This window comes from Trachurus trachurus (genome assembly GCF_905171665.1).
Source record: "Trachurus trachurus genome assembly, chromosome: 17".
In the NCBI taxonomy this organism is placed as follows: domain Eukaryota; kingdom Metazoa; phylum Chordata; class Actinopteri; order Carangiformes; family Carangidae; genus Trachurus; species Trachurus trachurus.
Genome location: NC_139900.1, coordinates 3841219 through 3868285, shown reverse-complemented (window position 1 = coordinate 3868285; position 27067 = coordinate 3841219). Strand labels below are relative to the sequence as shown.

At 42.4% G+C, this 27067-nt stretch overlaps 1 protein-coding gene across 1 annotated transcript in view; it reads right to left on the bottom strand.

Moving 5' to 3' along the window:
* LOC311001069 (tomoregulin-1-like) overlaps positions 1-27067 on the bottom strand; it is a 79355-nt gene that overhangs the window by 10881 nt on the left and 41407 nt on the right. The window contains exons 2-6 of the mRNA XM_083992034.1: positions 25350-25459; positions 17580-17709; positions 12201-12230; positions 6811-6907; positions 5868-6016 (exon numbers count right to left, since the gene is read on the bottom strand). Coding sequence (XP_083848160.1) covers positions 5868-6016; positions 6811-6907; positions 12201-12230; positions 17580-17709; positions 25350-25459 — 516 coding nt within the window. The remainder of the gene's footprint in view (positions 1-5867; positions 6017-6810; positions 6908-12200; positions 12231-17579; positions 17710-25349; positions 25460-27067) is intronic.

The window sequence follows — 27067 nt, the reverse complement described above, 5'->3', positions numbered from 1 at the left end:
CCAGACGGAGGGAGGGAGGAGGTCGAGCATTGAGATTCAAGGTGAGTCCGTGGACATGGATCCGGTGTGAGGAGCCGCTCCGAGGCCGACTCCGACCGGAGCGGCTCTGGGTGTTGGCAACAGACTCTGGAAAACATCAGACGCCAAACTGTGACTGCAAATGAGGTTTGAATCCAACACAGTGAGCGACGGATCAGAGGAGCGAATGCAGCTCGTCTTCGTTTTTTTTTTTTTTTTTTTTTTTTTATCTTCTGCCTTCAAAGCTGCAGCAGAGACGGAGAGAAAGACAGATGGAAACGTCCAGATCTGTCTGAAGGTGGTGATGAGACTCCTGGTAAACAAACTGTTTACAGCCACAGTTGTTCTCAGGATTCAGACGACAACAACATCAACATCCAGGTGTCTTCACTCTTCACTGCAGCTTTTAAAGGAATTCTCCTGCATGTGATTAAACTGGAGCTGAACTCAGTGGAGTGAAGTTAAAACCCTCCAGCTCAGTCCAGACATTTAGATGTTTCCTGTTGGAAACTTCACAGGAACTGATGGAAAACAAGGAACTGCCTCTTTAACCAGTAGAAGGAGACGGCTCAGTACCAACTGACCGACCAAACAACTGACTAAACCAACAAACAACTGAGCAAAGAAACAACCAACTGACTCACTAATCAACTGACCGGCCAAATTAATGAATGAATGAATGACAGAAGACCGACTGACAAAAGAAACAACCAACTGACCAAAGAAACAAAGAAACAACCAACTGACCAAAGAAATAACCAACTGACCAAAGAAACAACCAACTGACCAAAGAAACAACCAACAAAACAAGAAACAACCAACTGAAATAACCAACTGACCAAAGAAACAATGAAATAACCAACTGACCAAAGAAACAACCAACTGACCAAAGAAACAACCAACTGACCAAAGAAATAACCAACTGACCAAAGAAACAACCAACTGACCAAAGAAACAACCAACAAAACAAGAAACAACCAACTGAAATAACCAACTGACCAAAGAAACAATGAAATAACCAACTGACCAAAGAAACAACCAACTGACCAAAGAAACAACCAACTGACCAAAGAAATAACCAACTGACCAAAGAAACAACCAACTGACCAAATAAATAACCAACTGACCAAAGAAACAACCAACTGACCAAAGAAACAACCAACTGACCGAAGAAACAACCAACTGACCAAATAAATAACCAACTGACCAAAGAAACAACCAGCTGACCAAAGAAACAACCAACTGACCAAAGAAACAACCAACTGACCAAAGAAACAACCAACTGACCAAAGAAACAACCAACTGACCAAAGTAACAACCAACTGACTCACTAATCAACTGACCGGCCAAATAAATGAATGAATGAATGACAGACAGACCATCTGACCAAAGAAATAACCAACTGACCAAAGAAACAACCAACTGACCAAAGAAACAACCAACTGACCAAAATAAGAACCAACTGACCAAAGTAACAACCAACTGACCAAATCAACAATCAACTGACCAAAGAAACAATCAACTGAGCAAAGTAACAACCAACTGACTCACTAATCAACTGACCGGCCAAATAAATGAATGAATGAATGACAGACAGACCATCTGACCAAAGAAATAACCAACTGACCAAAGAAACAACCAACTGACCAAAGAAACAACCAACTGACCAAAGAAACAACCAACTGACCAAAGAAACAACCAACTGACCAAATCAACAATCAACTGACCAAAGAAACAATCAACTGACCAAAGAAACAACCAACTGACCAAATCAACAACCAACTGACCAAATCAACAACCAACTGACCAAAGAAACAACGAAACTACCAACTGACCAAACAAAATGACTACCAACAGACTGACCCACTCAAACAACCAAACAAACAACAGACAAAAAAACACAACAACTGACCAAACAAACAAAGAAACAACTACAGTAACGTCTATATTTCAAGGTTCAGAAATCTGAAAAAGAAAAGGTCAATTATTTTCATGTTTTCTCAGATCAAAACGTCTCAGAGACACAAAGACTGAGGAAGCTGGATTACATTTGGCCCAGTGCATTGTGGGGGAATGGAGAGACGCCATGAATCTTCAGTATAAAGAGAATAAAGCTCATTCTGTTTTAAATTGTCACTAGTTACAGAAGTCACAGGTGTAAACTCTGTGTTCTTCTGGTGGAGCTGTGGAGCAGAAGACGAAGACGCCAGCGGTCGTCTCCACGGACAGACGTCCTCCACGTCAGGTTCAAACAGGAAGCGGATTAATGTGTCGAGGAATCAAAGCTCAGCTCCCATGGAAACAAGCCGCGCTATGCTTGGTTTGTGGGTTAATTGAAAACATTGGTGATTAGACACATTAATTTGTCTGACACGGTTTCAATAATGAGGCTGATTTATGGCAGAGATGAAACGGTCACAGTTGTGCAGTCAGCAGTGTTCACCGAGGTGAAGCTACATCAATCCTGCATTTTACTACATCAGCAAGTTAATGTGGAGTAATGACCTCCGCCTACTGCACACACAGGAAGGAAGGAGAGGGGAGGAAGAGAAGGAAAAAGAAAGGAAAGGAAAGTTAGAGAAAGGAAGGGAAAAGGAAGGAAAGGAAAGGAAAGGGAACAAAATACAGGACAGGAGAGGTAGGGAAAGGAAAAGGAAGGAAAAAGTAGGAAAGAAATGAAAGGTAGGGAAAGGTAGGGAAAGGAAAGGGAGAGAAAGGAAGGTATAGGGAAAGGATGGGAAAAGGAAAGGAAAGGTAGGTAAAGGAAAGGAAGGGAAGGGAAAAGGAAGGAAAGGAAAGGAAAGGTAGAGAAAGGAAGGGAAAAGGAAAGAGAGGAAAGGAAAGTTAGAGAAAGGAAGGGAAAAGGAAGGAAAGGAAAGGAAAGGAAAGGAAAGGTAGAGAAAGGAAGGTAGGGAAAGGTAGGTAGGGAAGGGAAAGGAAAGAAAGGACAGGAGAGGTAGGGAAAGGAAAAGGAAGGAAAAAGCAGGAAAGAAAGGAAAGGAAAGGTAGGGAAAGGAAGGGAAAGGAAAGTTAGGGAAAGAAAGGGAAAATGAAGGAAAGGAAAGGAAAGGTGGGGAAAGTAAAGTAAAGTAAAGGTAGAGAAAGGAAGGTAGGGAAAGGTAGGTAGGGAAAGGAAGGGGAAAGGAAAGAAAGGACAGGAGAGGTAGGGAAAGGAAAAAGCAGGAAAGGAAGGAAAGGAAAGGTAGAGAAAGGAAGAGAAAAGGAAGGAAAGGAAAGGAGAGGAAGGAAGAGGTAGGGAAAGGAAAGGGAAGGAAAAGAACGGAAAGGAGAGAGGGAAAGAAAGGGAAGAATTTACACCTGAATAAAAGGGGGGAGAAAGTTAGGAAGAGAAATAAAGAAAGACGTGTCAAGAAAATAGATGAAAATCACAGAGGTAAAGAAAGAAAGGATGAAAGGTGGAAACAATTTGCATGGATTCGGTTTTTCTGAATGTTTTATTCTGTTTTAATTGTCAGCCAATCAGAAGAGAGGCTCAGAACCTCCTCCTCCTCCTCCTCTCTTCTGATTGGCTGACCCCTAGAGCTTCAGGGAGAAGCTGAGAGAGGAGATGAAAAACTAAGACTGAGATGGTTTTAGATCTTCTCATGGATCAGCCCTTCAAAATAAAAGTCAGAAGTTGAAGAAGTAGAAGTATAGAGGCACAGCTGCTCTTTAAAAGGATCTCAGGTCAGATTCAGATCGGTTCAGTTCAGCGTTTCCCTCTGAGGTTCGATGACGGGGGATTGAACCTCTGCTCCGGCTTCAGTTTGTAAAGTGAATTTAGAGAAACGGCTTCGCTTTCATCCGAGGATCAGTGAACGATGTGAAGATCCACCGAGAAAAAAAAAAAAAAAAACTCTCCTCGTTCATGATTCACTCTGCAGCTCAACAAGCCGGGATGAAGAGATTTCTCCCAATAAAGCGGTGATGGAGTGCGTCAGCTGCTTTCATTTATAGATTGATATCTGGACTTTACAGGATTTCATCAAAGAGCCAGAGAGAAATAAAAGATGACAACAGCTGACAGGAGATGTGATGTGATGTGATCCTCTGCTACGGTGGCCCAGAGGGTCAACTCACTGCAGCTGTTGTCCTATAATTTGATGACGTTGTTCTCTGATATTTTTTATTTAAATGTTGTGTTTCCTTGTTGTGGTGAGTTGACCTCTCAGGGCCACCGTAGCTGCTCCCCAAAAACTAATCAATCAAAAAATAAACCCCCCAATCCTCCATAAAAACCTCTGAACACATCACAACGCTGCGTCACCGTCTCACACCGAGCCTCCAGGCTGCACACGGCGGGTTAGATCTGACTGTGTGTGTGTGTGTGTGTGTGTGTGTGTGTGTGTGTGTGTGTGTGTGTGTGTGTGTGTGTGTGTGTGTGCGCGCTGCAGAGACACGCCGCCATGATGGAAGTAGGTCAGACACAGACGTCTGCAGATGTTTTTGTATTTTCTGTTATTGTGAGAAAATCGCAGAGTCAAAGCTGAACTGATCCACTGATGTGTCGCTGCTCCGGGCCACGGCAACACACTGCTTCATCTCCATACACACACACACACACACACACACACACACACACACACACACACACACACACACACACACACACACACACACACACACACACACATACACACACACACACGCACACATACACACACACACTCCCTGGTGGCTCTTGCTGCAGCAGATCCCACAGAGACCTTCAGAGTCTTTGTAGAGTTTAAAGATTTTTACAGCGAGTCACAGAAACGATATTCAAACTCTCAACTTAAAATGGTAAAAACTGAGAAAATTGTAAAATGTGTGACACTAATTCAGGGTTAATTAAAGGTAGATGTTTGTATAAAAGGGATATTTCAATATTTTGGCAAACTGGCCCATTGCCATAATCCCTATAGTCATAGCAGTAGGTTCGTTACCTTTAATTGTTGATGCAAGCTATTTTTTAGAACGGCGGAGCAGAGCCGTGAGCTGCTCAGAGCTACGCTACGGAGGCTCATTATGGGATTTCTTGGTTTCCCTCATCAAACTCATCAAATACACAATCCAACAACTCCAAAACACTCTGGTGGACAAGTTGTGAGCTGCACATTCACCACACTATGAGATAATAACACAACGTTACCACACAGAGTTGTTTTAGAGGGAAATTCATGCAAAACCACTGTTGCGCGTTGCCTTCAGGGACAGTTTTTCATCAAGCAGTCTCTGTATTTCCCTCTAAAACAACTCTGTCTGGTAACGTTGTGTTATTATCTCATAGCGTGGTGAATGTGCAGCTCACAACTTGTCCACCAGAGCGTTGTGGAGTTGTTGGATTGTGTATTTGATGAGTTTGATGAGGGAAACCAAGAAATCCCATAATGAGCCTCCGTAGTGTAGCTCTGAGCAGCTCACGGCTCTGCTCCGCCGTTCTAAAAACAGCTTGCACCGACAATTAAAGGTAACGAACCTACTGCTATGACTATAGGGATTATGGCAATGGGCCAATTTGCCAAAAATGTTGAACTATCCCTTTGAAGCTCCTTCAAAATAAAGGTAGATGTTTGTGTTAAAGCTCCTTCAAAATAAAGGTAGATGTTTGTGTTAAAGCTCCTTCAGAATAAAGGTAGATGTCAATATTAAAGCTCCTTCAAAATAAAGGTAGATGTTTGTGTCAAAGCTCCTTCAAAATAAAGGTAGATGTTTGTATTAGATCTACTTCAAAATAAAGGTACATGTTTGTATGTTTGCGATGCCGAAGACTGAATCTGTTGCTGTACCAACAGACTCTGGATAGAGCCTCTTACGGCCCCTGTCACCATGGTTACCATCACAGCAGTCATGGTTGAGCTCCTCCTTACCGGGACACCTGCCCAGGTGCTTGACGTCGATCTGCTCCTGCTTCATGCACGACGCCTCCCGGACCAGACAGGGGTTGTTGTAGGAGTTCCCGTCGGTGGCGCACACGGGGTTTTCATTGTGGCCGCTGCAGTCGATGTTACAGATGCACCTGAGAGTCACACACACACACAGAGAGAGGAGAAACTCTGAAGGTGGTGTCTGTGTTTCTGTGTTTCTGTCACATCAGCACTGACTCATGATGAGCTGCCGACTCTCTCTCAGCTTCCTACATGAAGAGACACGGCTCATTAATTTCCCTCCGTCTGGCCGTCGCCTGATAAAAGAAAAAACGACTCCGGTTCCTCCGAGGACGACGTGAACCGACCGACCGACCGACCGACGGTTCACACTTTACCAATTAATTCACAGGTTGGTTCACGCAGACCAAAACATCTCAACGTGCTGTGAAATTACATCTTTACACAGTTTAATAAGAGTTTTTTTGTTTTCGTACATGTTGTTCCCTCCTCAGCTCTGTTCCTCTAGTAACCGCTCAGATTCATGCTTTTGTTTTGAAATACAGTCATAAATCACTGCCAAAGTTATATCATGCTTCACTGCTGCTCTTTGCTTAATGCTGTGTGTGTGCGTGTGTGTGTGTTTGCTGCAGCAGCTTCACAGTAAAGACACTGAGGCTGGATCGCACCAACACTTTATAACTTAATCTCAGATTAGCTGTAATCAGAGTTTAGTAAATCTGGGTTTAAAAGTGTAAATTTAAATGAATAAATCGATAAAAAATGTAATAATCAGCTGCTTTTAGAAACAAAACATCATGTGGTCACTAAAGAGCCACAGTTTTAGTACCATTACCCAGAGTTCACAGCGTAAAAACATTGTCTCAGTTTAAACCCGGCCTGCAGCAGGTGTGGTGGTGATGACATCACTTCCTGTCTGACTCACCACACGTCCTCTGAGTCCTCGTCGCACTCGGCTCCGTATTTGCAGGTGCTGCACTTGGTGAACTTCTTCCCCACGTCGGAGCCCGAGCCCTCCTCGTCTGTCGAGACAAACAACACAACAGGTGTTTATTCTAATGAGTTCAGAATTTACTTACTCTGTAATCTACTATCCCATCACAGAGCGCCTGCTCTCCCCGCCACAGAAACTAACACTTTGTCCTTGTTGTGATGATTTCTTTACTAAAAATAAACGGTGGAGCAGTGCAGTGGTAATGTCCAAAATATCTTTGACCGTTTATTTTAGTAAAGAAATCATCACAACAAGGAAGAAGTGTTAGTTTCTGTGGCGGGGAGAGCAGGCGCTCTGTGATGGGATAGTAATGTCTTTCCAGGATGTTTCAGAGTTGGGCTATCTGAGGTGAGTGGCTACATGCAAAAACACAAAGTTTATACTGTTTCTACTCTACACTAGTGGTGTCTCTAAGGATTCCAGTCATGTACCAGAGATATCTGATTGTTTTCTGAGTGTTTGTTGTGGTTGAAAGAATTGCCCCCATGGGTTAGCGTTGTCGCTATCCCTAGTGCCGGGTAGCCATGGTAACTCCGGTTTGCCTGCATCAATTTTAGTCGTGTTTTTTGCTCTGGGTGACCATCAGGACAATGATTTAGGGGTCAAAAATGACCAGAATTCTCCTTTAAAATCATTTTCACTTAGGCTACCCCAAAATGAGTTATAAGTTCCTCATCTATTTATTTTATTTCAAATTACATATATTTATATATATTTTATTATTTTTGTATCGTCTCATCATTACTGATTGTCTGTACTTCTTCAAATGTTAAATAGAGATTTTCATTGGAAAAACAAAACACTTGGTGACCATGGCAACAGCAAGTATGTTTGAAAGCTCCTTGTGAATCTGACTTTTGCAGAATAATCAGGACTTTAAAGAACGACCAGGTCATCCAACATCTGTCTGAGGCTTCATCTGACCTCTGACCTCGGCTGCAGCTTCTCAACCTTCACACTTAACTTTAACTTTCCATCCTGGAACAACACAATCTGTTATATTATATTATAAATATATATTATATATTTGCCCGTGTGTCTCACAGAGAGCGGCTCACATCCCATCATACTCTGCTCCGGTGAGCGGCGCCGTTAACGCTGATGACACCATCAACACGCGACACGGCTCACACACTTTCCCCATCAGACACAGATGAGTGTGTGAGCTCATCGCCTCATGATATGATTATTATTATTATTACGGTTATTATTGTTATTATCATCATTATCATCGTTACAGGGGAGGTGTTTTAATGCCGCCTCGCATGACGGCGTCGTCCGTTCTCCAGCAGCAGACGAGCCAGTAACAACCAGAACATCCCATATCAAAGCGCTGCAGGAATTATTCATGGCCGCTGTCGCCAGGGAGACGTTTCCATGATTCATCAAGTGTAATTTTGTCGTGTAATAAGAGGAAACGCTCGGCGCCGTCAGGGGGATGGGGATTAATCCACAGCAAATGACAGGAAATGTAACGACCACAAAACCCACAAAACCCACATCCACATCCACACCTGAAGTCGTTAAAACTTAAAACCTTCAACATCAAAGTCTGAGTTGGTTTTGTTTTAAATAAAAAGGAAAATTATCCAAAAAACTAGAAGAAACAGAGACCAGTAAAACACCTTCAAAATAAAGGTAGATGTTTGTGTTAATGCTCCTTCAAAATAAAGGTAGATGTTTGTGTTAAAGCGCCTTCAAAATAAAGGTAGATGTTTGTATTAAAGCTCCTTCAAAATAAAGGTAGATGTTTGTATTAAAGCTCCTTCAAAATAAAGGTAGATGTTTGTGTTAAAGCTCCTTCAAAATAAAGGTAGATGTTTGTATTAGAGCTCCTTCAAAATAAAGGTAGATGTTTGTGTTAATGCGCCTTCAAAATAAAGGTAGATGTTTGTGTTAAAGCTTAATTAATAGTTATATGAGTATAAAAAACAAAAGAAAAAACAAAACGGAAATTGAATGTCACAGAATTTAAGTAAAATAAAACACAGAGATCAACAATGAACAACCTTTTTCATTCTCAAATATGACTCTTTCTTTCTAACACACACAACAAAAGATATTTATAGTTTTACATTTTTTTCTCCACTTGTTTTCCAGTCAGAATGTGCACTAAGCAGCTCGCTCCATACAGTGCATGAGGCTTTGTTGTGACATCACAAAGTGACAGGAAGTCCTGACGGCTGGTTTTCAGGCTCAGTTCACTCAGCTTGGAGCTTTAAAGCAGAAGTAAGTGATATTTTTGTGTTAATATAAGTCTTAAATAGTTATATCTTCCGACAGCAATCACTTACATAGAGTGTTTGGTCTGAAACACGGGTCTGTCAGTCCCTCTGCTCTGCTCTGAGCCGAGGAGAAAACTTTTCTCGTATCCTACAATTTTTATCCAATGAGGAGAGAGAACGGCATAAAGGGCTGTGTGTGCAGCCAAGGAACGCCGTGAATGTGGTGACGTAGGGACGAGGACCAATAGATCCATGACGAGGGCGGGGGCTGCTAACTCCATCAGCTGACAAGAAGTTATGGTGCGTTCAAGGCAACCCCGTAACTCGTGTTTTTCCGACCTGTGAAGTGGTACCAGTTCGATCTGGTACGACTTCACGGGTCAGAAGTTACGAGTGGCCGTTATAGTGACTTTCACCGGTAAAACAGGTCGGAGAAACACGAGTGGGTTGCCTGGAACGCTACAAAGTCGTAAGTTGTGACTTGAAGCTGTAATTTACGGTTTCAAAATCCTGCCTGGAACGCAGCATTAGCCAAAACGACCGGATCACTTACTGATAGCTTTAAGATAAACATCTACCATGAAGGTCGTCTGTTTCCTCGGGTTCATGATAAACATCCCAGATCCCAGATCAGATCAGAGTCTGCAGATGAAGCTGAGATAACCCACAGACCTCGAACACAGAGCTGCTCTAGAGGAGGAGGAGGAGGAGGAGGAGGAGGAGGAGGAGGAGGAGGAGGAGGAGGAGGAGGAGGTCTCACTCTGCTGCAGAGCTCAACACGCTTACTGGAGACAAATATGAGTCTAGGAGCGACAAGATGATGTAGTGGATGGACTCTCAAGTGTGTGTGTTGTGTGTGTGTGTGTGTGTGAATGTGTGTGTGTATTGTGTGAATGTGTGTGTGTATTGTGTGAATGTGTGTGTGTATTGTGTGAATGTGTGTGTGTATTGTGTGAATGTGTGTGTGTGTGTGTGTTCCTGCTTGCTGACAGATTGGCCTGCTGTGTGTGGATGTATTGAACATGGAGAGCTCAGCTGGGGCTCGGAGGCTCGGAGGCCGATCGATGGAGCAGGAGGATCAGCAGCAGAGAGAGAGGCTCTTTGTTTGTGTTGCTGCTGCTCACACACCACATCTGGATCATTACCCATCATGCACTGCTGCTCATACATAGCAACCACGGCCTTCATGTTGCCTCGACCAACCACAACATCAGGTTTATAGTTTCACCAAATGCAAAAAGACCAAAAACATGGCGGCCCGGGACAAACTTAGTGTTACAATTTTTACACATAAACTCTCATATTTTACCTGCTAGTCATCACTGCACTTTCACTTATCACTTTATCCATACGCATACTCATTTTGTTGATTTCTGAATAACTGAATGTCGGCACTGATGCGTTACTGTTATAGTTTCTATGTGTGGTTGCACTTTAAGGTTCGGCTTTTAATCTCCAATTTTTGTGCAATGACAAATAAATTCTGATTCTGTACGTGCTTCAGGTGAGGCATAAAAACATCACAAAGGACGTTTGAATCTATTTTGGCATTTAAAAATAAATGTTTTACCGCTCTGAACATGTTTTACCACCGATGCTCGGTGAAGTCGGGGGAGATTTTTTTCGGTTGCACTTCTTGGTAACACTTTACTTGACCGGTGGGTGCAAGATCTTTCATTGGGTATATTCATAATGTATTCACGACGGCTTTATAAGGCATGACTCAGCATTCATACAGCAGGTTACATTACAATGGAATAACAAACTGGGATTTTTTTTTTCAAAAATAAAAGTCCCCTAATTGCATCTGGAAATACAAGAACAAAATGCCCCAATTCAGCTTTCTATTGAAATAGTTCCTGAAGGCCTCATGGGACAAAATACCAACTTCTACAAATAAGGCTTCAGGAGAAATGATTGGTGAATGCCTTATGAATACATGAACAGACCATGAAAGGTCGGTAGCCTAACACTTGACAATAAGGATCCCTTAATTAACGTTAGTTAGCACATTATTAAGCATTAATTAACTGTTTACAGATATATTAACATTCATTATTATGTATTACTTAGGATTAGGAAACACGTTAATTAATGTAGCCTATTAGTAAGCAGTTAATTAATGTTTACTACTCAAAGTTAGTTAATAAATTTAAAAGTTGAATAATGTAATTACGGTAGTTATCATTATGTATGCATTACTCATTAACACATTAGTTTATATATTTATGCTTAATAATGTACTAACAACGTTAATTAAGGCACCCTTATTGTAAAGTGTTACCAAAAGGTCTTATGAATGTGCTATCTATGCGCCCACACGGCAAGTAAAGTGTTTCCCACTTTTTCAAGTCGTAGGTAGAAAAGCTCTGAGTTCCGACTTGTCTTGAACGCAGCATCTTGAATGTGTGAGCAGCTTCATTTCGTCTCTGAAGGAGGAAACCACCGGCTGGTCGGCTCCGCCCACATGCAGATGGAGGAGACACGTCTCTGTGGAGGCCTCGTCTTCCTCCTCCTCCTCCTCCTCCTCCTCTTCCTCCTCCAATTAACCCCCCCCCCCCCCCCCCCTCCCCCCACCAACCCCCCACGGCGGCCGTAATAAACTCCACGCGCCGCCGCGGCCGGCAGCTCCCAGATGGTCTCAGAGTCTCTGGAGCCAGAAACAGTTTCAGCTCGGCTCCCACGAGACGGAGGAACCTCCAGGAATCCACAGGGGCGCGTGTGTGTGTGTGTGTGTGTGTGTCTGTGTGGTTGTGTGTGTGTAGGTGTGTGTGTGTGTGTGTGTGTGTGTGTGTGTGTGTGTGTGTGTGTGTGTGTGTGTGTGTGTGAACAAACAGCCCTGAGGCTTCAGACCGACGCGTCTTCCTGAGCTGTGATGATCGCTGGTGTTTGTGGAGGAAGATGAAGATTCAGCTCTAATTGATTTGTGTTTGACTTTCACTCAGAGCAGAAACCAAACCTTTAAATAGCCTGAAAACACACACACACACACACACACACACACACACACACACACACACACACACACACACACACACACACACACACACACACACACACACACACACATATATACGTACAAACACACACACTCACCATCTCCATCTCCTGAACCAGAGCCTGGATCTGTGAAGACACAAAAGACACACTGTCAGCAGGTATACAGCACTGTAATCACATAGACACACACACACACACTCCTTCTTCTTTTTCTATTATTTATCGGCTGTTTTCAATCACTAAACCTGAATAAACCGGTTCCTCTCTTCTGATTGGTCGACTGTTTTCTGAGCGATCCAATAAAAACAGAGCAGATTTCAGAATAAAACAGGTGTTGGTCGGTCGGTTTATTTCAGGATTCTGCTGAATGTGACAAACCTTTATTCTACTCAGATGCCTTTGTGAGAAAATAAAATAAACAAAGCTTTAAAGGGATAGTTCAACATTTTGGCAACTTGGCCCATTACCATAATCCCTATAGTCATAGCAGTAGGTTCGACAGAGTTGTTTTAGAGGGAAACACAGAGACTGTTGATGAAAAACTGTCCCTGAAGGCAACGTGCATCAGCGGTTTTGCATGTATTTCCCTCTAAAACAACTCTGTGTGGTAACGTTGTGTTATTATCTCATAGCGTGGTGAATGTGCAGGTCACAACTTGTCCACCAGAGCGTTGTGGAGTTGTTGGATTGTGTATTTGATGAGTTTGATGAGGGAAACCAAGAAATCCCATAATGAGCCTCCGTAGCGTAGCTCTGAGCAGCTCACGGCTCTGCTCCGCCGTTCTAAAAACAGCTTGCACCGACAATTAAAGGTAACGAACCTACTGCTATGACTATAGGGATTATGGCAATGGGACAATCTGCCAAAATGTTGAACTATCCCTTTAACTGAACAAACATTTCCTCTCTTTTTCCTTCTTTTTTAAAAATATTTTAGTACATGAGACGTTCACTGTCTGTAGGAAAAGCTTTAACTTGAGTGTCTGATGTGAGGACGCTCCATCAGGAAATGGACTCGAACAGTAAAAAACGTTGGCGCCGACTCTTGGATTAAGAAATGAACGTGTGTGTGTGTGTGTGTGTGTGTGTGTGTGTGTGTGTTTCCTGGCAGCTGCTGCAGCTGCATTAAGGAATAGAAACGTTCAATCACATTTCACCTTTAGCTGCAGCACTTCTTCACAAAGTCACCATGAGACGGTTCTTTTCCCTTTTTCTTTTTTTTCTTTTTCGTTGCAGGAAGGAGGAAACAGTGTGAGATGTTAATGAGTGTGTCAGGACGATATCGACTGGAGGCTCGGCTCAGTTTTCACCAGCAGCCGCAGCAGCAGCAGCAGCAGGAGGATGAAACCACTGCAGGAGATGGAGACTGGAGGCTGGTCTGAGATCAGTGTGTTAATGTGTCTTATTTCCTCCAGACGTTAACAAAATAAAAGCCTCGAGCCGACCGCAGAGAGAATACAGAGGAGGAGTGTTGTTGTTTCACTGTGGACATATCAAAGGGATAGTTCAACATTTTGTCAAATTGGCCCATTGCCATAATCCCTATAGTCATAGCAGTAGGTTCGTTACCTTTAATTGTTGGTGCAAGCTGTTTTTAGAACGGCGGAGCAGAGCCGTGAGCTTCTTGGTTTCCCTCATCAAACTCATCAAATACACAATCCAACAACTCCACAACGCTCTGGTGGACAAGTTGTGAGCTGCACATTCACCACGCTATGAGATAATAACACAACGTTACCACACAGAGTTGTTTTAGAGGGAAATTCATGCAAAACTGCTGATGCGCGTTGCCTTCAGGGACAGTTTTTCATCAACAGTCTCTGTATTTCCCTCTAAAACAACTCTGTGTGGTAACGTTGTGTTATTATCTCATAGCGTGGTGAATGTGCAGGTCACAACTTGTCCACCAGAGCGTTGTGGAGTAGTTGGATTGTGTATTTGATGAGTTTGATGAGGGAAACCAAGAAATCCCATAATGAGCCTCTGTAGCGTAGCTCTGAACTAACCAACTCACTCAGTCTTCCTCCACACAGACAGGCTCCATGACGCACTGTATCACTCTGCCTTTCAGCAACAGTAACAGCGTTATAACGGGGAAACAGTAACTTTATTGATTACTGTTAATTAAAAAAGTAGCGTTAGTAACAGTGTTTATTCATAACGCTGTTATTCCCATCACAGGACTTCAAGTGTTTAAAATTGAATCCATTTGTTTCCTTCAGACAGTTCAGACTGAGAACCTCTGACACAAACACCTGCAGCTGTTTCACTTCCTTTGTGAGTGTGTATTCCTTCAGTCCCGGATCAAAATATTTAGGATAGTGTAGTTTAGTTGATCACTGTGAGGTCACGGCCGCTCGGCCAATCAACAGGATTAAAAACAGAGTCCGTGTCGCAGCTGAGGAGTCAGACGCTGCAGCAGCAGAGAGTCAATAAAACCTGCTGGGAAATTAAACATGGCCGACGCTGTGTTTAGTGAAGCGGCCTGAAGCTGAGGCTGAAGCTCCCTGCTGCTGCTGTTGCTGCTGCTGCTGCTGCTGCTGCTGCTGCTGCAGTCACACACACGTGTTGCTGCTCCTCCACTCTCTGATCTGAGACGACGTGATGGACGGAATAAAAAAGGAGCCGTGAAGCAGAGAAGTGAGTTTACCTGCAGCTCAGACAGGTGGAACAATTGCAATTTATTACGACAAAATGGACTCGACTCAAAGTGTGTTTCACCGGCGGCAACAACAAAGGTCGATGTTCTGCTCGGGTCACGGCAGCAAACACAAAGAAGAGTAAAAAAAAACTGCTTTGTTCATCTGCTGCAGCATCGTTTCACACCGACTTAAAGTTCAGACTGAACCTTTAATATAACTCCAAACTATCTGCACCATGAAACATGATCAGTGGAGGAAGAAAAGTCAAATATCAGTTTAAACTGAGACTTGTTATTAAAGTCATGAAGTAAATGTTAATGAACCGTCAAACAAGTTCCTGTCTGAAACTAAATCCTGCAAAGTTGTTGGATGGACATCTACCTTTATTTTGAAGGAGCTTTAACACAAACATCTACCTTTATTTTGAAGGAGCTTTAACACAAACATCTACCTTTATTTTGAAGGAGCTTTAACACAAACAGCTACCTTTATTTTGAAGGAGCTTTGATACAAACATCTACCTTTATTCTGAAGGAGCTTTGATACAAACATCTACCTTTATTCTGAAGGAGCTTTGATACAAACATCTACCTTTATTTTGAAGGAGCTTTGATACAAACATCTACCTTTATTTTGAAGGAGCTTTAACACAAACATCTACCTTTATTCTGAAGGAGCTGCAGGTTTAACGCTCCTTATTAACAGGTTAACACGTTCCTCAGTCACAGTTTTTATCCTCATCCTTCTCCTCAGAGACGTTGCGTTACACGAACAGCGGTGGTGGTGGTCAGCTCCATCTGCAGGGGCAGTGGCCTGATTTCCCAGGAGGCATTGCGTGTCGTGGCGCTCGGCTCTTATTACCCGTTCGTTCCACCGGGGATCAGGTCGGTGCTGCAGCAACACGCTCCTCCACTTCCCTCAGCTGCCTCCTCCTGGCCTGCTGCAATTTCCTCTCCCCGAGATTTATGCTTCCTGTAATTGGAGCGTTTGGCGGCTGTGAGGCGAGGCCACGGAGCGAGTAGGAGGAGGAGGAGGAGGAGGAGGAGATACAGATACTCCTCCCTGGGATCTGATCACAGGTCAGCAGCAGGTGTAGTTCATAAGAGCAGGAGGTGACTTCATGAATCCTTCTCTGCTTCACCTGAAGCTCTAGTATAAAGGTAGATGTTTGTGTTAAAGCTCCTTCAAAATAAAGGTAGATGTTTGTGTTAAAGCTCCATACAGTATAAAGGTAGATGTTTGTATTAAAGCTCCATACAGTATAAAGGTAGATGTTTGTGTTAAAGCTCCATACAGTATAAAGGTAGATGTTTGTATTAGAGCTCCATACAGTATAAAGGTAGATGTTTGTGTTAAAGCTCCATACAGTATAAAGGTAGATGTTTGTATTAAAGCTCCATACAGTATAAAGGTAGATGTTTGTGTTAAAGCTCCATACAGTATAAAGGTAGATGTTTGTATTAAAGCTCCATACAGTATAAAGGTAGATGTTTGTATTAAAGCTCCATACAGTATAAAGGTAGATGTTTGTGTTAAAGCTCCATACAGTATAAAGGTAGATGTTTGTATTAAAACTCCATACAGTATAAAGGTAGATGTTTGTGTTAAAGCTCCATACAGTATAAAGGTAGATGTCCATGTGTAGTGTGATTATAAAGCAGCTCTAGGTTCTATATTAATACTGTGAAAGTATCAAAGCCTCAGTCCACAGAGAAATGCACACAGCCTGTATTCAGAAACTGAGCCTTAAAACCAGCCGTCAGGACTTCCTGTCACTTTGTGATGTCACAACAAAGCCCCGCCCCCTCACCACCACCTGGACCCACCATCCAACAACAACTTTGCAGGATTTGGTTTCTCTGAGTGTTTTATTCTGAAATCTGCTCTGTTTTTTTTATTGGATCGCTCCAATCAGAAGAGAGGGTTCAGGACGGTGGTTTGTGAACAACTCATCTGTTTTTGTTTTTGTCATCCATCACGGCTCCTAATTGAAATTGATCTGTGGTTGATCAACTCTGACATTGATCTGACTGGTGGTGATGGGACGGGGTGGGGGGTTTCAGACGTGTCGATATAAAAGTACCGCAAAAGTGTTATGGAAACACTTGTTTGGTTACAAAACATCAGACAGCTGATTGAACGTATCTCCGGGTTCGTCTGTGAAATCCTCATTCACAATCCTCTCCCAGAAATCCCTTATTCCTGCCCACTGCCACACAGAATATAATATATGATATATGATATACTGTATAAGGGCTCAAGAGCTGCCTTCGTCTTCTGTTAAAAACAATAACAGCAACAGCTCGCCGTCCCATCACCATGGTTTTATAATAGTGTCATGTTAATTGTGTTTCTTTGTAGTTTTTATGTCTGTTGGTTTCTGTTGGATACATGTGTTTGTTGTATGTGTTTTTCCTGTTTTATGAATTATGTTGTTATGTCCTTCATTCATTCGTTCATTTTAATGGCTTTTAACACCTTGCCAGGAGGACTACAGTCGGAAACTAGCCGTTGGCTAACACTGGCACCTTTACATTTTATTATGTTCATTGATGTGCATTGTCCTCCTTAAATAAATAAAAACAAAATAAATAAAAAATTTATAAATTTAAAAGAATTATGGGATATCGTGAGACTAGATTCCACGAGAGTCACGGCTCATTCGCAAAAACACCTTTCGATGGAAACATCTGCAAAAAGCAACTGTAGCCTACTTCTTTTAAATATCAGAAATATCGCTTTTATTTTGCGAAAACTTGTGATGGAAACCCAGCTAGTGTTGATGTTAAATGAAATAAATACAGACGGAGCCTTTACTTCCTGTTGGACTCACCGGTGGAGCAGGGTCCGTCCGACACCCTGGAGATGAGTCTCTGCTGTTTGCAGGACGCCTGTCGCCTGTAGCACTCGTTCTGGTACGTGTCTCCGTTGGAGCCGCACACGGGGATGTAGTTTTTGTGGCACTGTAAAAAAAAAAAAAAAAATCAAACACAATTAAAATGTTAATTAACTTCTCAATGTGACCAGAGAGCGCTGGGTTCAGAGGGAAAACGGCTGCTGGACCTGGACCCGGTCCAGACCCGATGGAGAGGCCTCAGACTGAACCTGAACCCTCAGAGAACTGATCCTGAATCACAGAGTCATTCTGCTCCAGTTGTTTCCTGATGTTTGACTTCCTACGACAGAAAGTTGGTGGAAACTTCTGTTTCATAAAGTCTCTAACGTCCAAACAAACAAATAAACTGTGATCAGGTTCAATTCAACCGACAACAATTGAGAGTTACAGACGAGTTCATTCAAAGTAGTGGATCTGTTCTTCTACTGAAACTTCACTTTATCTAAAACGATGCAACAAAAAAGTCACGTGTCATTTACTTTTATTAGTTAATTAGTTCAGCCACTGGTCTTCCTGGGGTCCACACTTACAATATTACACATTAATAAAAGTTCATACTCTATCTGAATATACACATACTATAAATACACATACATGCTCAAATATTTAACAAAGACAATTATCCTGAACCAAACAAGGCAAATGGGTCATGCATTAATAAAAGGCAACAATACACCAAACTAAACTTGGAAGAAAAAGAAGAAATAAATAAAAATAATAATAAGCAAAAGGAAATAAATGAAGCCGACATATTGAAACTCACAACATAAGTGGAATGAATCAAGTCTAAGAATTAAATGCAGTATAAATAAATCTCTTTCTGTGTTTCCTGAAACCAACTCTGCTGGTGACTGAAACCAAATGTGTTTATTGATCCGTTAGTTTTTGGTTTAAGACGACGACTCTCGACTGATAAATGATTAAAAAAAAAATTCATGGTTCCTCATCAAACGGAAACAGGAAGTCGTCCATATTTGGATTAGCGGGGAGTTTGTGGGCGGAGTCATGTGCTGCCAAGATGGCCACGCTGCTGAGACGTTCGAGTCCTGAGGAAACAGGAAGTGATGTCACAGGAAGTCACCTTGACTTGAAAGTGTCAGTATTTACATGAGGGGACGGCGAGGACGTAAAACCTCTTGGGACCTAAACCACATCCTTCACAGCGAGTACGAGTTGATGCCTCAAACTGTGAGTTGAACAGATACAAACTGTGCTTTATACCAACTCCATTAAACTGCTTAATGGTGCAAGATAGTGTGTGTTTGTGTGTGTGTGTGTGTGAGTGAACAACTTTGCACGTTTTCAGTGTCTTACAGAGGGATTGTGCAATAAAAATAATGATAGAACGGGGAAGTGCAACAGAATAAGAGGAGGGTAATAAAACTATTCGTGCAATAAAATGAATAATAGAACAGGGGAGTGTAACGGTGCAAAGGGAGAGAGTGGAAGGCCTGTGGATATCTGGTGTTATGTTTATGTTTAAATGTGGATATGTGCATATAATACGTCTCCTGTGTTCTGTGCTGTGTGTTATATGTGAACTAGTCTCATCAGATGCTTCTCCAGAGAAGAAACATCTGGCTGGTCCAACTCCGATTCTGAGATCAGAGGGAAAAAACGCCCAAGCTGTTTGGATGTCTTTCAACCAATCACATCGTTGTGACACCACAGCAACGGTGTGGGGGGTAGGCGTTAGCCTCGCTAGCTCGCTGAGCTTGATAGATAAAACTAAACTAAACTAAACTAAACTAAACTAAACTAAACCAAACCAAACTAAACCCAACCCAACCCAACCCAACCCAACCCAACCCAACCCAACCCAAACCAACCAAACCAACCAAACCAAACCAAACCAAACCAAACCAAACCAAACCAAACCAACCAAACCAAACCAAACCAAACCAAACCAAACCAAACCAAACCAACCAAACCAAACCAAACCAAACCAACCAAACCAAACCAAACCAAACCAAACCAAACCAAACCAACCCAACCCAACCCAAACCAACCAAACCAACCCAACCCAACCCAACCAAACTAAACCACCCCAACCCAACCAAACCAACCCAACCCAACCCAACCCAACCCAACCCAACCCAACCCAACCAAACTAAACCACCCCAACCCAACCAAACTAAACCACCCCAACCCAACCAAACCCAACCAAACCAAACCAAACTAAACCAACCCAACCCAACCAAACCAAACTAAACCAACCCAACCCAACCCAACCAAACTAGACTAAACCAACCAAACCCAACCCAACCAAACTAAATCAACCCAACCCAACCCAACCAAACTAAACCAACCCAACCCAACCAAACCAACCAAACTAAAACAACCCAACCAAACTAAACCAACCCAAACAATCCAAACCAACCAAACTAAACAAACCCAACCCAACCAAACTAAACCAACCCAACCCAAACAAACTAAACCAAACCAACCAACACAACCCAACCCAACCAAACTAAACCAACCCAACCAAACTAAACCAAACCAACCAACACAACCCAACCCAACCAAACCCAACCAACCCAACCAAACTAAACCAACTCAAACCAAACCAACCCAACCCAACCAAACTAAACCAACCCAACCAAACTAAACCAACCCAACCCAACCAAACTAAACCAACCCAACCAAACTAAACCAACCCAACCCAACCAAACTAAACCAACCCAACTAAACCAACCCAACCAAACTAAACTAAACCAACCCAACCAAACTAAACCAACCCAACCCAACCCAACCCAACCAAACTAAACCAACCCAACCCAACCAACCCAACCAAACTAAACTAAACCAACCCAACCCAACCAAACCAACCCAACCCAACCAAACCAACCCAACCCAACCCAACCAAACCAAACCAAACTAAACCAACCCAACCCAACCCAACCCAACCAAACTAAACCAAACCAACCCAACCCAACCCAACCCAACCAAACTAAACCAAACCAACCCAACCCAACCCAACCCAACCCAACTAAACTAAACTAAACCAACCCAACCCGACCCAACCAAACTAAACCAACCCAACTCGACCCAACCCAACCCAACCAAACTAAACCAACCCAACCCAACCCAACCAAACTAAACCAACCCAACCCAACCAACCCAACCAAACTAAACTAAACTAAACCAACCCAACCAAACCAAACCAACCCAACCCAACCAAACCAAACCAAACTAAACCAACCCAACCCAACCAAACTAAACCAAACCAACCCAACCCAACCCAACCCAACCCAACTAAACTAAACTAAACCAACCCAACCCGACCCAACCAAACTAAACCAACCCAACCAAACTAAACCAACCCAACCCAACCAAACTAAACCAACCCAACCCAACCCAACCAAACTAAACCAACCCAACCCAACCCAACCCGATTAAACTAAACTAAACTGCAAATAAAAAGTGAAATCAGTTTCCTCAGAGGCAAAGAAAGTGTTTGTTTTTTTGTTGTTTACATGTCTGCATGTCAACAGAGGTCAGAGGTCAAGGACACGCCACCAGGTAGAAACCAGGTGTTCCTGCAGCAGGTGGGCGGAGCCACTGATGATGATGATGAAGATGATGATGATGATGTCAGAGCGGAGCAGCAGCCGAGGACACAGATCAGCTCAGATCCATATTCTATTAACTCAGAGGCATCAATCACCCGGTTGGGACCGCCCACGGAGACGACCCCGGTGACCCCGGTGACAGGCACACTGCTGCATCATGGGAAATCATCAATGATAAAAAAAAACAACAACAACATGAGCTCCTGTGCTGGATCCAGATCGTGGACAGATTCATGAGCCGAGAGCGAGTTCAGGATCAGAGCAGCAGGACGTCGCTGCTCCTGATCTTCAAAGCTGCTCGCTGGCAGTTTGTAAACTCCAGCTGAGGGAGCGCTCCTCTTAGATATGGAGGAGGAGGAGGAGGAGGAGGAGGAGGAGGAGATGGAAGCTGCTGCTCCGTCAGCACTTCGCTAAAAAACACATCAGACCTCAGAGCAGCAGCTGTGAACCACCTCATTCCTCCATGAAGACCTGTCACAGCTCAGGAGGCATTCAGGGGACGACTGTAAATCGTAGACTCTGTGAGGCGTTTAGGGGCCAGATGTAAATTGCAGTTTCATCTTATAGAACTGCGTTTGAGGCATTTAATTAAGGGGGAAATTTCAGCATCTCTACACACTCTGTTTTTTGAGACATTCAGGCGATGTATGTAAATCTTAGAATCTCCCAATAGTTTGTGTGTGAGGCGTTTAGGGGCCAACTGTAAATTTTACAGTGTAGCAATTGTCTTAATGAATTTCAGGCATTTAGGGGACGGCTGTAAATTGTAGTATCTACCATATGAGATATTCAGGGGACATCTGTAAATTGTTCTATCTACCAGTAGCCTGCAAATTAGATGTTTAGGGGACATCTGTAAATTGCAGCTTCAGCTTATAGAACTGAATTTGAGGCTTTTAATCAAGGGGGAAATTTCAGCATATTTACACATCTGTTTTTGAGACGTTTAGGGGACGTCTGTAAATCTTATAATCTCCCAGTAGTTTATCTGTGAGGCGTTCAGGGCGAGCTGTAAATTTTACATTGTGACGATTGTCTTAATGAATTTGAGGCGTTTAGGGGCCGGCTGTAAATTGTAGTATCTCCCAACAGTCAAGACAATTAGAGGACATCTATAAATCCTAGTGTCTACCAGTAGCCTCCATATGAGATGTTTAGGGGACGTCTGTAAATTGCAGCTTCAGCTTATAGAACTGAATTTGAGACATTTAGGCGGGAAATTTTAGCATCTCTCCACAGTCTGTTTTTCGGACGTTCAGGGAACTTCAGTACATTTTTACAATATCCCAATAGTTTGTCTGTGAGGCGTTTATGAGAAATCTGTAAATTGTAGACTCTCCTGATAGCCTGTGTGTGAGGCGTTTAGGAGACAGCTATAAACTTTACAATGTGACACTTGTCTGAATTTGAGGCGTTTAGGGGCCGGCTGTAAATCTTAGTGTCTACCAGTAGCCTGCATATGAGATGTTTAGGGGACACCTGTAAATTGCAGCTTTAAAGAATTGCATTTGACACATTTAGGGGGGAAAATGTCTTAAGCAAAAAGGTTAGCATGTCTCCACAGTGTGTTGTTGAGATGTTTAGGGGACATCGGTAAATTGTAGCATTGACTGATAGCCTGCATGTGAGGTGTTCAGGTGACAGTTGTAATTTGTACCGTCAACCAATAGTATGGTGGTGAGATGTTTAAAATGACAGCTATTAATTATAATTTAAATCTGCAAAATTAATGTGGCATCAAATGTGAGATGTTCAGGGAAGAGCTGTAAATTCTAGCGTAGCGTTAAAATAAATGACTGTGTGAACTGTTTCTTTCTTTCTTTCTTTCTTTTTTCTTTTTCTTTTTTTAACTTTCTGCTCCTGAGTCAGATTTCTTGAATTTATAGTTTTTAAACTGCTCAGCTCAGTTCATAAAACGTCTGAATGTGAGTTATTAAGAAAAGAAAAATTCACTAAATTCCCAGGAAGCCGAGCAGAGGACACACACACACACACACACACACACACACACACACACACACACACACACACACACACACACCTGCTGCCTTCCTGTTGTAATTACAGCCTCATTAGAGAGAAATATGGCCGCCTTCCAGTCTGAGAACAAACAGACTCATCAAGCGAGGCGTTCGAGGTCCGTCCGTCTTTGCAGCTCCGTGCTGCAGCAGCTGTGTTGCTCAGCGGCACCGCGGGAAGAGCCGGCGACCGGTTCACGTCACCATGGAGACGACTCTCATCACTTAATCTGTCCCTCCTTCCATCTTTCTTTCTTTCCTTCACTTTTCCCTTCTTTCTTTCCACAACCCCAATCCCTCACTTCTTTCCCTTCGTCCTTCCTTCCACGATGCATTGCACACTGATGAAGAGGAGGCAGAAGATGAGAAGAACAAGACTGAGGGTAAATATGGAGTTTACCAGTTCAACCTCAGGGTTCAACTGAAAGTCCAGATGTTGGGCAAACACCTGCCTCTGACTCCGCCTTCACTTAGTAACTCACAGAAAGAAAGAAAGAAAGAAAGAAAGAAAGAAGGAACAAAAGAAAGAAAGAAAGAAGGAAGGAAAGAATGAAAAAGTAAAGAAACAAAGAAACAAACAAAAGAAGAAAGAACTAAAGCAAAAAAAGGGAAAGAAAGAAGGAAAAAGAAAGAAAGAAAGAAAGAAAGCAAGAAGGACTGAAAGAATGAAGGAAAAAGTAAAGAAACAAAGAAACAAACAAAAGAAGAAAGAAAGGATGAAACAAAGAACAAACAAATGAAGAAAGAACTAAAGCAAAAAAAGGGAAAGAAAGAAGGAAAAAGAAAGAAAGAAAGAAAGAAAGAAAGAAAGAAAGAAAGAAAGCAAGAAGGACTGAAAGAAAGAAGGAAAAAGTAAAGAAACAAAGAAACAAACAAAAGAAGAAAGAAAGGATGGAAACAAAGAACAAAGAAAAGAAAGAAAGAAGAAGTGATGAGGAGGAAGAGGAAGAGGAAGAGGAGGGGGAGGAAGAGGAGGATGAAGAGGAGGAGGAGGAAAAGGAGGAGGAAGAGGAGGAGGAAGAAGAGGAGGAGGAGGAAGAGGAGGAAGAGGAGGAGGAGGAAGAGGAAGAAGAGGAGGAGGAGGAAGAGGAGGAGGAAGAGGAGGAAGAGGAGGAGGAGGAAGAGGAAGAAGAGGAGGAGGAGGAAGAGGAGGAAGAGGAAGAGGAGGAAGAGGAGGAGGAAGAAGAGGAGGAGGAGGAGGAGGAGAAGAGGAAGAGGAGGAGGAGGAAGAAGAGGAGGAAGAGGAGGAGAAGAGGAAGAGGAGGCAGAAGAGGAGGAGGAGGAACATTTAGTAACTCACAAAGAAAGAAAGAAAAAAGAAAGAAAGAAAGAAAAAGTAAAGAAAGACAGAAACAGACAAAAGAAGAAAGAAAGGATGAAACAAAGAACAAATGAATGAAAGAAAGAACGAAAAAGAAAGAAAGGAAGGAAGGAAGAAACAAAAACAAACACATGAAGAAAGAAGTAAAGCAAGAAAGAAAGAAAGAAAGAAGACACGAATAAAAGAAAGAACCAAAGCAAAAACAGGGAAAGAAAGAAAGAAAGAAAGAACACATGAATAAAAGAAAGAATCAAAGCAAAAACAGGGAAAGAAAGAAAGAACACATGAATAAAAGAAAGAATCAAAGCAAAAACAGGGAAAGAAAGAAAGAAAGAAAGAAAGAACACATGAATAAAAGAAAGAATCAAAGCAAAAACAGGGAAAGAAAGAAAGAACACATGAATAAAAGAAAGAATCAAAGCAAAAACAGGGAAAGAAAGAACTAAAGAAAGAAAGAAAGAAAGAAAGAAAGAAAGAAAGAACACATGAATAAAAGAAAGAATCAAAGCAAAAACAGGGAAAGAAAGAAAGAAAGAACACATGAATAAAAGAAAGAATCAAAGCAAAAACAGGGAAAGAAAGAACTAAAGAAAGAAAGAAAGAAAGAACACATGAATAAAAGAAAGAACCAAAGTAAAAAAAAGGAAAGAAAGAAAGAAAGAAAGAAAGAAAGAAAAAAAGAACACATGAATAAAAGAAAGAACCAAAGCAAAAACAGGGAAAGAAAGAAAGAAAGAAAGAAAGAAAGAAAGAAAGAAAGAAAGAAAGAAAGAAAGAAAGAAAGAGAGAATCTCACCTGGAACTGACAGACACATTTGAGCGTCGCTCCGTCGTCTCTGCAGACGCCGCCGTAGCGACAGGTGGAGTCGTCACAGACACGCAGGTCGCTCTTCTTCTCCGACAGATCTGCAGCACAGAGAGAGAGAGAGGGGGCGGGGTCAGATGGAGGAGTGAGTGATTGATTGACAGGTGCTTCGGCCAATCAGGAGCCAGCTCTGCTCCGGTCAGTTAATACAACACATCTGAATGGGACTTTTATTCACTTAGAGCTACGAGAACGTTTTCTTATCTGGGAGAAGATTAGAGGACGAACACACACACACACACACACACACACTGGACCTTTATGTCACTGACACACGCACACACACACACACACACACACACACACACACACACACACACACACACACACACACACACACACACACACTGTCTGATAATAACACGTTTACACGACTCAGAAATGTGCAGGAAACTTAAATTATCCACATTCACTCTGAGATAAAAGCCACAGATTCCTGCCTGTGTGTGTGTGTGTGTAGTTTTGTGTGTGTGTGTGTAGTTGTGTGTGTGTGTGTGTGTGTGACAGACCACAGCTGAGTGGACTTAGAAGAGCCGTAATGGCCTGTAATTACTGTTTCCTTCTCCTCCTCCTCCTAAAAATGGCCGCAGTAACAACCGACCACAGAAACCCTGAAGCCGTGGATGTTGATGGAGGTTGTGTGTGTGTGTGTGTGTGTGTGTGTGTGTGTGTGTGTGTGTGTGTGTGTGTGTGTGTGTGTGTGTGTGTGTGTGTGTGTGTGTGTGTGTGTGTGTGAACCTCGAGTTTAGAGGCTGTGAAGCTTCAGATTCAAGAAGGGAGGAGGAACTAAAAGACAAATAAAACCCTTCCTTCATGTTTTAAAGAGCAGCCTCCTGTAAAACAACGTGGAAGGAATCCAGCTGAACAACAGACTGTGGTGCAATGCATTCTGGGTAAATTACATTTCATAAAGTCCAGTTTGAGGAACCAACGTCCAACCAACCACTGAGCTCCTTTACAGAAGACGCTATATTGCGCAATTATGTGTAGGGGTGGGCAAAAATATCGATACGGCAATATATCGTGATATTTTGTATCGCGATACGATATCGATATCGATATTCAAAATTTGAATCGAAATATCGATATATCGTTTTTTTTCAAATAATAAATCATGTTTCAGACGTAAAACCAGTACGACTTCCGCACCTCTGCTCCGCGAGGTGTCACTGTACTGCTACCTCAGACAGTGTGTTGTTCATGCAAATATGTTGTTGTAACTTACGCTTGTATAGTTACAATAAAATGGCATGGATAATTTGAATTACATTGTTTTGACTCAGTTTGTCCCATGAATTATCACTATCATCTGATGTACATACAACTCGGATTTTAAGATGCATAATGCCTTTTACATTTTTCAGTAAACTTATGTAGAATATCGCAATATATCGCAAAATTTCGGATATCGCAACATCATATCATATCGTACCGTGACTCAAGTATCGTGATGCGTGTCGTATCGTGAGGTCCTTGGCAATGCCCACCCCTAATTATGTGTGAATTTGCCAGATGGAGCCACAACAGTGAACATCAGTTGCTGGTTTCCGTTGCAGGTTTTCGCAAAATAAAAGGGATATTTCTAAAATTTCAAAAAAGTACAATAGTTCCTATCTGCAGCTGTTTCCATTGAAAGGTTTTTGCGAATG